This window comes from Pundamilia nyererei, unplaced genomic scaffold (assembly GCF_000239375.1).
Source record: "Pundamilia nyererei isolate P.nyererei 1_Seehausen unplaced genomic scaffold, PunNye1.0 scaffold00077, whole genome shotgun sequence".
NCBI lineage: Eukaryota > Metazoa > Chordata > Actinopteri > Cichliformes > Cichlidae > Pundamilia > Pundamilia nyererei.
The window spans coordinates 1,120,073-1,132,406 of record NW_005187478.1 but is presented as its reverse complement, the minus strand read 5'-3'; the positions used below and the strand labels follow the sequence as shown (position 1 = coordinate 1,132,406).

Genomic DNA, 12,334 nt, shown 5'->3' with positions numbered 1-12,334 from the left:
GTCGTGCAGGTGCGTCCGCACGGCACCGCAGACCACGCCCCACCACGTCCTTGTTCAACGTTACCAGTGTGACTTTTTTGGTTTTTAAATCCAGTGTGTTTGTTACATAACGCAGAACTATTTCAGCAGAAGCTCTTAATAAAATCAGGATAATTAACTGTGTTTTAACCTGTTTGTTTTGCTTTTCTGGTGAGAATTTTAGTTTTTAAGTTAAACAAGGTAAGCCATTCCAATGACTTAATAAAGCGATGGTGTTCTGACTGTAACATCACTTACGTCAGATAACCGTTTTAATTGTCTGTCGTCTGTCGTTCTAATTAGATAAGTGTGTTTGGATCCATTGTCAGTGCCAATTAAAAGATTATAATCTGATCTGAATCTGGAAAACTGTAATCCAACAGAAAAGCTGAAACTTTTAGGTCTTCCTTCCCATCAAACACCACCTTGTTTTACAGAGAGAGATCTCGTGATCGTATTGTTCCATGTTTAATGCCTGGAGGGGATGACTCCTTTTTAATGTTGAGCACCAGAAACATTGCACATGGGATGTAATGAAACATGTAAAAGAGTTTAGGGAAAGTCATGAGTCGTGTAAGTGTATCATTTGATGTGTTAGTTTTTGAGATCATCATTTTATTCCCCGATGAAAAACCTAAACAAATTGCATGTTTCGTTAATTAATTGAGAATTTTTCTTTAAAATAATCTCTGCATGAAAGCTCGTAGCATGTTCCACTGTTGTACAACAAAATTGTGTAATACTGAAACCATTTCCTGAAATAAAAAAGCCTTTAACATTTCTCCTGTGCTATCCTCACCCTAAATTCAGTTTGGCAGACATAGTTGGGCGAAAGCATTTCAGATAGTTGTAATCAGATCGTTCTTTCTTTAATCTAAATGTTTGTCCTGTCTGCATTAAATTGGTTTTGACATCCAACCGCCCAAATATTTCCTCCCAAATGGACATTATGATGATCATTCTTTCCAGCGCTTTGATACTTTGGGATATAATGAATGTTGTAGTAGCCTCAAAGACTCACCAACAAGGCTTTGAACCTTTTTTCTTTTCTTGTGGGATGTTTAATGGTAAACACAGTAGTGTCACCCACAGTTTTTGGGTGTGATTTGACTTTAATTAGGGTTCTAAAATATCCTAGCATTCGAACTTGCAGTTAGTTTCATCATCTGCTGAAGCTCTCTTCAATAGGTTCCCTCTGAATAAATGACAATAAAGCAGTGGGCAATTATAATGGAAAAATTGGTTTGTAAGATAACATTAAGTTGAGTGTGGAAGGGAAGGAAACTCGCTTCCTTTTCTACCAGGGAATTTAGAGGGGAGTTAGGGAAGTTGAAAACTAAATATTTCTTTTAGTTCCACAGAAGTCATCAATTTCCCTGCTAAGCCAAGGTTCATGGCAAGGCTATTACACCAGTTCTTCTTTATCACCAGCAGCACTATTCCTCTGAAAAAATAGCTACTGATTTAGATTCTGTGAGGAAAAGCAGCAGTCCACTCTGCTTTGTTCTTCATCCTCAACCATCTCAAGTAGTTACACTTGTGCCCCTCTACTGGATGATCTGCTCATTGACCTTGCAAGAGGTTTACCGGCAAAAATAATAAATAAATAAATAAATCGTAGTTACTCCGAGTGCTCTGAGCAAGGTTAAAGCAATGAATTCATGGTGTGTCTTATCTCACAAGTCTGCTATTTTGCATAACAACTGTGCTGTAAAAACTCATTGCTTTTCTCATGATGATTACACAGAATGAATTAAACATGCAGGTGTTTGTAATTCATGAAAGAAGATATCTCTTTATGAGAAAAATGAGAGCAGAGTGTCAGAACATGTCTCGCAAAGCAGACTGTTGAAGCACGGCTCTGACAGTTCCTCGTTTTCCTGCCAGACTGAAATGTGATCTAAAGAAATGTGATAACCTAATCAGTTATAATGAGAGTGAATGGAACATTCCTGACATCGAGGCATCGCTAATTGGATGTTGAAGTGTTAGTTTGTTTGAAGTTAGCATTTCGTGCGCTTTTTAAAACAGTATTGATTCTTCAGAAGGATATTATAATAAATCCTTTAATTAAACAAACAGTCTCACTAAGATTGGGAACAATGTCCAAACAAAGCAAAGAAAAATACAGACAGGCACATTATACAGTACATGTTCAATAATCAGAGGTGGTAAAGGTACAGACATTTTTTAATTAAGTAGAAGTACAAATACCTGTTTTAAAAAATACTCCAAGTGAAGTTGAAGTACTAAATCTACTTCTTTATGCAAGTTAAAAAAAGTACAGGCTTAGTTTTGTATCACAGTATGAAATTACATAATTTATCAAAACACATCTTGTGGAAATTCAGTATGTGATTATAAATGACAACAGTAGAAGTACGCTTTAAATTTGCAGTTTATTGAGCGTCCTTTACCTTTTAATCTAACCTCTCTTCTTCCTTCTGTCCTCTCTGCCTCACGTCTTTCTCCATCTCTGAGTAAAGTTCTCACTGTGTCCAGCAGCTGGACCTTTAGCCGACCACACATGGCGCAAAAATAGTTTGTGTGCTGATGTTTGTTGGGCGAATAGAAACGTTGCATTTCTATATACCTGCCAATTTAAAAAGTGTCACTCTGTTTTATACTCACTCCTTTTCAGTAGCAATAGCTAGATGCTGAAGTACCGCGACACATGCACTCCTACTGTAACCTCCGAGTAGAAACGCGAGAAACCTAAAGTAACGAGCCTGTTTTAAAAATGCCATTATCCACTGAATCAAATACTTTTGATAGGTCTATGAAGAGTACAGTGCATTACTGGTAATTATGGAGAGCTGCAGTAATATAATTAAGCATATATGCTACAGCTCTGCTGGGAAAAGATCTAAATCCTGACTGCTCTGGTTGTAAAATGTTATTTGATCCCAAATACAGTTTTAGATAATAATTTATTAGGGAGTTTTGCTAGGTAAGGCCATTTTCTGGATGGATGCAAACTGCATTTCGTTGCCCTGTACCTGTGCATGTGCAATGACAATAAAGTTGAATTCTATTCTATTCTATTCTATTCTAAAGGTTGTGCCAGGAAATGCATCCAGTATAAAAAATTTCACTTTCAGGGGGATGAAAAAGAAGTCATGAAATATACTTTTTGAAAGCCCCACAGATACACCTGGCTGAAGGTAATTACTTTTGTGTATTGCTTTTGTATTTGCAGAGAGGAGTTGATGATCAGTTCATCGTTTGACTCTTTGGAGGTTCTCCTGGACTCTTTTGGACCTGTCAGAGACTGCACCAAAGACAACGGTGGCTGCAGTCGCAATTTCCGCTGTATATCAGACCGCAAGCTTGATTCCACTGGATGTGTGGTGAGTCCTTTTTTTCTGTTATAAAACTGCCTGCAGTACCTCAGGTTTTGCTGAAAATCAAATCAAAAGTATTACTGGGCACCATACAGCCTTCATATAACTTTTTATGACTGATATGAGAGCATAGTTAGTACCGTCAGCAGATCCAAACAGTCGGGCTTTTTCGACTTGTGGTCACCTGGGATTTTTTTACTAGTTAATATTCCAACTTAACTTTGTGTGTGTAGTCTAAGTATAAACACAACTGCATGCTACAATGACCCACAAGGACAAATAGCAGATCGGCAGTCTCAGCAGATTGGTACTCTCTAATGCTTCTGAGTAGACACTTTGACTTTGCCTCTTGTCTCATATGCCTCTTAGCCTGACAACACATTCATTAACTCCAGGTGGTGCTTAGCAACCAGGAAATGTAGCAGCCAGGTTTGTTTTGTTCTCCATCTGTTGGGGGTTTCAGCAATAGCATTCTTGTTATTTGCAGAATCTTAGCACTGGCTGCTAGTGTTTTGCTTCTGCTAAATCCCCCACTTCTATTGATAAGCTGTCAGGCACCATCAGTCCTAACAATTTAATTTCTTTTCAAGTACTTTGATACACTTGAGTAGAGCCTTTGAGGTGGGTTTGGAAGATGCTATTTATGCAATCCAGTATTCTTCTTGCCTGTAATGCATCTCAACGAGAGGCAGAAGAGTTTGTGAGAGTTTTTTAAGTGGGAAAATGCTTTTTATATAGAGGCAAGCATCTCCAGCCAATTATATACAGTATGCATGATAAACAGTTGCTCAGACAAGTAAATATTATTCAGGCATTATGGAAAACACATGCAGGAGTACATTTATTGACTTTCCTCATTTGGTTTAAATCATTAAGTTTGAGACTGCAGGCTAAAATTGCACGAGCTTCAAAAATGTGGAAGGAATATCGAAACCAGATCAATCAGTCTGTCTCAGGAGCTAATATATCTTATCCATAATGTTATTGTCTATTAGTCTCTTTTTAAGCTGAGAAATGTGCTATTTAAAATGTTAATTCAGTTAAAGTGGAGGAGTTCAAGTGTCTTGGGGTTTTGTTTATGAATGAGGGGATAAGACGAGTGGGAATTTCATCAGATGGATCGGTGGAACATCTGCAGTGTTCTGGAGGTTGTATCCGTCTGAGTGTAAGCAAAGGTTTTGATTTTCTGGTCAATCTGCACTCTTACTGCACCTATGGCCACAAGCTGTGGGTAGCGAATGAAAGAATGGGATACTAGTCATGGAAATGAGCGTCCTCCGAAGGGTCTCTGGGCTCTCCTTTAGACATCGAATGAGGATGGCTGAGCTTAGAGCCACTAGTCCACATAGAAAGGAGCCAGTTGGAAATACTTCTCCTGCACGCCTCTGAAATTAGTTGTTCTCGGGCATGGTCAGCTGTGCCTTGCTGCAAACACAGGACATGTTAGTGCACATCATAGTTCAATGCGTAATGCACTGTATGCAATATACCCTGATTTTTTTTATTCTTTTGTTGTTGGAAGTCCCTTTTAGCTGTCATACTTTCTAGCCCTGAATGAGTGCAACTAAATATTTGCCACTGCTTGCACTGAGGTTTGCATTAGCATAAATGCTAATATTGAGGACGGTCAGCTAAACAAAACAACCTTCCTTTTCTACACTGCAAACAAAACTTAAAAGTGTGTTGATTTTTTTTTTAATGTTTATTCAAACATTTTTTACTTTGTGACGTTGTTCAAGCTTATTTAGCTGGAGAAATCTGTCACACGTAAAGTATTTATTGTATGTATTGTGCTGTTCACCACCAGAAACGATAAACACTGTGAAAGAAGACCTGTAAGTAGCACCAGCATTGCACTGAAATGTAAGAAAGGGAGATATCTAATTTCCATCATGCACCAAGAGATGACTGAATGGATATTTTGGGTCAGAGTCATGTGGGTATTTTATTATGTGTTGTGTAGATAAGATTTTTTTCATGCTGGTCTCTCATGTGGGAAAGCACAAAAAGGCATATCAATATTTGGTTGTGACAACCTTCCTTTAGACATTACCGGATGATGTTAAACTAAAACTCGTGTTCTAGAAGACTGCTTTATGTTGCAGTGTGTTACAAATCCGTGACAAAAGCATCAGGAAAAAAACCCAAATTTCTTCTTGATGAAATTAGTGTCAGGTGGATCCAAAGAAAAACTCTTAAAATATTCGTTTCCATGGAACTCCTTTTTCAAGTCTATTAATTATTTACCCTTTTCTGTATTTTCATCCCTGTGAGGATGTTCTACTGTAAATTTCTTTTAGAACTGAAAAAAGAACATAGATGTACTTGCAATGCATAATATGCACTGTGACACTGGTCTATAATTGTTCCTTTTTTCCATATATAAAATGTTCAGTGTGCTGCTAGCTAGATGTGACTGATAGACACGTATGTAGAGAACTGTAGTTAGACCAAAGATAAATAATCACTGCAGGGCTGAAAGATTGACAGGTGGGATGCATTATCTGTTCAATCTGTTTTCACACCCTTTTCCCTGTCTAATTAATACTAATACCACCTGTTTTCCAACATTTCCTTTCTAATGTTTGCATAAGCCAGACCTTCCCAAAGTGTGGGGCCCTCCCCCTAAGGGGGATGTAGAGCCATTGCAGGGGGGAGCGCGGGATGAAAAGGGGGGAAAGAAAACAAAACGCTTGGACACTGCTAGCACAGGGCGCCCACAGAAACACAAAGCAGGAGATGAAGCATCGCTGAATATGTTTCCAAACCAACTTCATTCTGAGCCAAAGACGAGAAAATTATGGTGAAGCATATCTTCCCTTTGGTTTCACCTGCACAAGTGCCGAGGTAGGTCTCCCTGCAGGGTTGGCTTTCCCTTCGTCGGGAGCAGCGCTGGGCTGTTTAAATCACGGACAAACAGTATCCCACATTCTTGATTTTTAGTTCACAAACACATCTCACAATGACTAACTACTCCTGACATTTTGGAGATGTAAAACTTTTTTTCTTGTAAAACAAAGGGTGGCCCAGCAAAAAAAGTTTGGGAACCACTGGCATAAGCTCTCAGGAGTTGGAATGTTGGAATGTTGGCAGTTAGTATCTCTTCTACTTTAGCTGCTTCACTCTGCAGTCTTTGATCTCTTATGCTTTAAAGGTTTCTTATTCTTTTTGAATGACACATGCCGTCATTGTCCCATTTTTTTTAACAACCACCTATTATTACAAGCAAAGCCACTGATATTCCGATACAGTATACCGCACAGGCACACATTCCTCTCCTGTCCATCACCATACAGGACCACTGTCAGCTCCCATTGCATATATTACTGTGATTTTTAGTAGTTGTCTTGTGACTTCTGAGCTAATAAACAAGCCTTTCATCTGTCTAATGAGGGTGGTAAACTGGCTGGGCCCTAGCGTTCTGATTCCACATTAATCAATTAACACCTTGTCTCAGTCCACACTGCCAGAAGCTGCCCTGTGTGCATTTAATATCTTTTCTTTCGAGAGAGTCAAGTGATGCTGGCGGTCTGTGCTGACTGACCTCCTCCATCTAGCTGATATATTGCTCTCCTGAGGAGAGGCAGCATGCGGCACCTGTGGAAGTGAAAGCGTAATAATCACAAGATGATTGTGAGATTAATTAGCTTCTTCTTGTCACTTGTCTCCTCTGCAAAATGTTGGAAAACAAGGATGTTGTTGACAGAACAGATTGCCACCAAGATGGAATGACTAGAATAGCTGGGCACCATCCAAACAGCCCGTGTAGTGAGTTTTGTAGCTTGATACATAAACCTGCAGTACACAGGACATGCCAGTCATTGCTGCTGCTTACTTCTGTGTGTTTTGGTGTAGAGCTACTTTATAGAACCACCTTAGGCGTTTTGTGCACACGGTATAAGACAAGACTTAACTGGGACTGTTTGTGGTGTGTGACCGGGACAATGTTTATATCGGGGATGTAAAGAGAGTATGGAAAACAAAAGGGTCATCAGCACTGACTCTGAATCACATCTACAGACAGAGCTTCATAAAGTTCTGTCTTTAGACTAACAGCCAAAACTTCGTAGCTCTAACTTTTATATATTTTCTCAATACAAGTACAGAAAATGTGGGTAAAGTGTGTAGTAGTTTAATAAGACTGACAAGTGTGAATAATTAGAAAAGAACAGAAAATTAGAAAAGAAATAACAAATAAAACCCTCAAATGTATCAAAGTGTACTAATTTATAAAACTAGATACTAAAAAAGTAAACTGAAGTAACAATAGTTTCAAATTATTTTAGCAAATCCTTTGTCAAATACTCCAGGATTGTGGTATCTATAAAATCAATATGCTGATTAATTATTTTTTTATATTATAACAATCCAGATTTTTAATGTTAACAGACAACATGCTTATGAAGTAAAGCAGATGTTGTGTACAAAGTAGAAACAAGCAGGTCAATCAGATATTGTTTTTAGTGACTGTAGGTTGTGATGTAACTTATGTAGCATCCATCCATCGTAAGTGTTCTCTGTGGAGGGCATGTTCTTCCACCATCTAACTATGTCCCCAGTTAAAGCAACAGAACTCTACAGGAACAGAGGAAATGACTTCCTCCTTGTCACATGATGCTTTGGCAGAATTTCTTTGAGTCACACAGCTTCCACGGCCTCACTGAACTCCTCCCACATCTGAGATTTTATTTCAGCTACTGCCAGCGCTGTGCATGTTTGGCCTCCTGATACCTGTCAACTACCTTCAGAGTCCCAGAAGCCACACGCATTTATCACTGTAAAGATAAACAATGGCAGTAGCTAGACCAGTGTTTCGACACACCACCAAACAAAAAGTTTCCCCGGCGCACCAGGTATAGCTCAGTTTGTCCCAGTATACCTTTTTTTGCTTTCTTCTGACCACTACTCAGGCTGGGCCTTCATCATCGTCTTCATCTTTTCTCCAGGACCCAGGTCAGACTGACTACTTTTTCTTTTCAAATATTTATCTATTTATATTGCGTCGTCTCACTCACAGCATTATGTAATTCTTCTTCGTCTTCTTCTGTTTTACTAGCAGTTAGCAACCCATTTTATTAGAGCAGGTAGTTGTACTGCCCTCTAGTGGTAGAGAATGCAAATGTTCTGCCCATTACTCACGCCGGGCGCTTAGAGTACTAATCAGGTGGAATCTTCCACGACACACCTGATCATTTCTCACGGCACACCTATGTGCCACGGCACAGTGGTTGGGAAACACTAAGCTAGACAACTGAGTGTGTGTTCATATAAATAAGATAAGAGGAATTAAGGCGGTTCTGAAGACAAAAGAGTTGGGGTCGAGCTTATTACTATTGAGGTGTTCCTAACAAAGTGTCCAGTAATAATAATTAGGTCAGTAATATTATATTAGTATGTTGTATATTCCACATTATGATATGAATATATAATTCCCATAAGGAAAATAGAACGTCTGTACTCTCGTATGTATTTTGACTCCTTGCTCATAGATATTAGTAAACTGAATAATATTTTTAATATATGCAGTCTTTCCCTTTGATGAGGGTACAATACTATGCTCTCAACTTAATAGTTTTAAATTAATCTGAAAGAGACACCACTTTTTTTTTATGCTTTTCAGTTTATAATGATATAACCTAATTCAACGTTGAACCATTGGTCAACTGAAGGTATAAACAATCAAAACAACAAAGATGTAATAGCTTTACATCTCAATAACTGTTGGTTTATCTCCACAAACTACAGTCTATAAGGCCAAACAGTTCTACAGACATGCACTCACCACAGCACAAATCACCTCTAAAAAGGCTTCATGTGACAAAGAACTAACCCCCTTTGCTCCTCTTCATTAAATCTGGCCAGCCTCAGACTATATACTTGAAACTCATCCAAAATATGTACAGTATACTGTACAAAATATGTACAATACCGCATAAGACCAACAAATACACGGCTTGCAGCCAGGTGCCCTTTAATAATATTTCTGAATGGCACCATACTGTATGGAACTGGCTAAAGTACTTCTTCTCTCCTGTATTGGTGTTATTCCCCTTAGGCAGCAAAAAACAATCTTGACTCAGATCACATTTTGGGACACTAAGCAGTGCTGAGTGGAGTCAATACCTGGCAGAGATGTAGGTAGACCTCAGCCCTGAGGAGGAATAGGAGCACATTAAATTGTCACTTCTGATGTTTTCTCTCCTCGGGTCACTGGACTTCTGTGTTTATGTGTTTGAAATTAGAAGTTTAATAAAAGGAAGCGCTCATCTACTGCGTTGTTGTATGTGATGTTCAGTATTAACTTTATTTGAAAATAATACATTATTTGTTAGATGAAGATGAAGGTGGAAAGATTAATGGCACAAACATAAATGAATCTACTGTCGCATTAATAATAATAAAAAATATATAATTGTAATAGTAGAAATACACATCCTGAACCAGAATCACAAGTTGAATGTGACAGTTTTAATATGATGTAAAAGATGAGGTAGTTCCTCTGCTCATAACAATCGGAAACCATACGTGATTTATATTTGGAAAAACTCTCCTTCAGGTTTAAAGATCACTTGAAACAGATCACTGTCCTGTTCTGTTCCTGACCAGACATCAGCTCCTGAATCAAACCATCTCATTTTGGTGTCTAGGTTTATAACCCCCGAGACCACACAGCAGTTTTTAAGGAGTGAGCCTGCGCTGTCAGGTCAGAAGCATGACGCCTGCCATGTTTGTTATCTTTTACAATATTCACAAAGGTGCAGACCATGAATTTGTCACTCAGACTCAGGGTGGAGCCGTGATGTAATATTTTAACGTGCTGATGGAGAACATTTCATATAAACCACTTGAAGTGGTACATGTCTTTGGAAGATGTCATGTACAATCTTCCAGTCCAAATGTAACTCCCACCCTGTTCATCAGCCAGACTAAGCTCTCTATGTCTTTTGTCCCAAATGAAATCAAGTGTGAAGACTTAGTGATTTGACACAGTGGACGAGATCCAACTTGCATCGCAGATGCATAAGTGCAGTTGGTAGGAGCAGGGCTTTCACGAAGCAGCAAAAATGGGACATGTCCTTGTCATTCTTCATAATGCTTTCTTCATCGGTGTCACAGCTTGATGTAGTTCTCTCTCGCTGCAGACGGAGGTGTTCCTAAGCACTAAAAAGAATTATGCCAGTATTAGCATATAGTCTTTTTCTTCTAGTCAGTATAAATGTCTGTGGATACTGGTGTATTGGATCCTTTTTATTAAAGAACCCTTCACAATCATTTTATCCCAGATTCTGCAGTGTTGTGCCAGAACCCTAAGGCAGTTAAATCAGTCAAAGTTTTGGTATCAAAGAACAGGACCCCACATAGCAGACAGGTCTAGCCCAGATCTGGTGTCAACCCGGCACTGCTGGCTGACTTCTGGCATGTTAAGTGGTATGTCATCCAAATATGGGCCAGGCCTGGCGTAGATGGCACTGTTTATGTGATGGCATGCCACATCTGCCTGATTATGGTTTGGTTTATGTGGCCCAGGCTCATAGAAAACAGGTCTTCCCCTGATCCAGCATCAAGCTGGCACTTCTGACTGACTGGTGTCATGGCAGGGTGTCTGTCAACCTGATGTGGGCCAGGTCTGGCAATGATGGCACTATTTATGTTCCTATTTTCCTATTTTAGGTAGAAGACCCAAATGCTATGTTGCAATACTATATTGCTGTGGTTGCCAATGTTTCAAATGCAGGTTTGACAGGTTTGTGAGTATAAACTTTATCCAAAACCTACTGAGGGTTTACTCATGTTTACCACTGGGTGGCTGTAGCTCAGGCGGTAGAGCTGGTCACCTACTGATCGGAAGGTTAGTGGTTCGATCCCTGGCTCCTCCAGACTGCGTGTTGAGAGTATGAATGTAGTAAGGCAGCACTCAGTTTAGAGAAAGTGTTATTGGGTGAATGTTGTATAGAGCACTTTCAGTAATCTGGGAGAGTAGAATAGTGCTATATAAGAATCTGTCCATTCTGTGTCTGAACAGAGTTTCGTCATGTCATTTTTGCACTATTGTGTTCCGGCACATGTTGTTATTACATGGCTTGATTAAGGTACACCTTAGGCTGACATCTGGGGCCAGAGCTGAAACTGTTCTGGGCCAGCACAGGGCCACCAGTGTGTCTGCAACTGGCCTTGTGCTGACCCATGTGTGGGCCACCTCTGGCAAAACAAATCTGGGCCACCAAAGTGCCGTCATTCTTTGCGGTATGTGGGCCATGTGTAAGCACATTGTGTGGGCCAGATCCGGGCCATACCATTTTTGCGATGTGGGACCATTGCTATAATTGCATATAGAAATGTACCAATTGCAGTTTTCTTGGCTGATTTCAATTTCCGATCGTTCTCTTACTGTGACGTGTTGGTAAAGATTGTTACAGATTCTGATTTTTTTTCGAAGAAGTAAAACTGGCAGCATAATACAGTAAATGATTAAACATTAGAGTTTCTTCTCTCACTTAAGAAAACTGAAAATGAAGTGCTCTGCTACTGGACAGAGGTACTCTTAATTCCGTTGTTTTCATTCAAATGCTGTTGTTTGTTTTAAACTTCCATTGTTTTCATTCAAATTCCATTGTTTGTTCTCAAATTCTGTTGTTTTCATTCAAATTCCGTCGTTTTCATTTTAATTCCGTTGTTTTCATTCTAATTCTGTTGTTTGGTTTAAACTTCCATTGTTTTCATTCTAATTCTGTTGTTTTCATTCAAATTTCGTTGTTTTCGTTCTAATTCTGTTGTTTTCATGCAAATTCTTTTGTTTTTGATCAAATTCTGTTGTTTTCATTCAAATTCTGTCGTTTTCATTTTAATTCCGTTGTTTTCATTCAAATTCTGTTGTTTGGTTTAAACTTCCATTGTTTTCGTTCTAATTCTGTTGTTTTCATTCAAATTCCATTGTTTGTTCTCAAATTCTGTTGTTTTCATTCAAATTCTGT

The 12,334-nt window shown here is 39.0% G+C and overlaps 1 protein-coding gene across 1 annotated transcript in view; it reads left to right on the top strand.

The window, feature by feature from the left end:
- The window catches only part of astn1 (astrotactin 1), a 466,944-nt gene that overhangs the window by 193,256 nt on the left and 261,354 nt on the right, over nt 1-12,334 (top strand). The window contains exon 12 of the mRNA XM_013911994.1: nt 3,218-3,368. Within this exon, the coding sequence (XP_013767448.1) occupies nt 3,218-3,368 (151 nt within the window). The remainder of the gene's footprint in view (nt 1-3,217; nt 3,369-12,334) is intronic.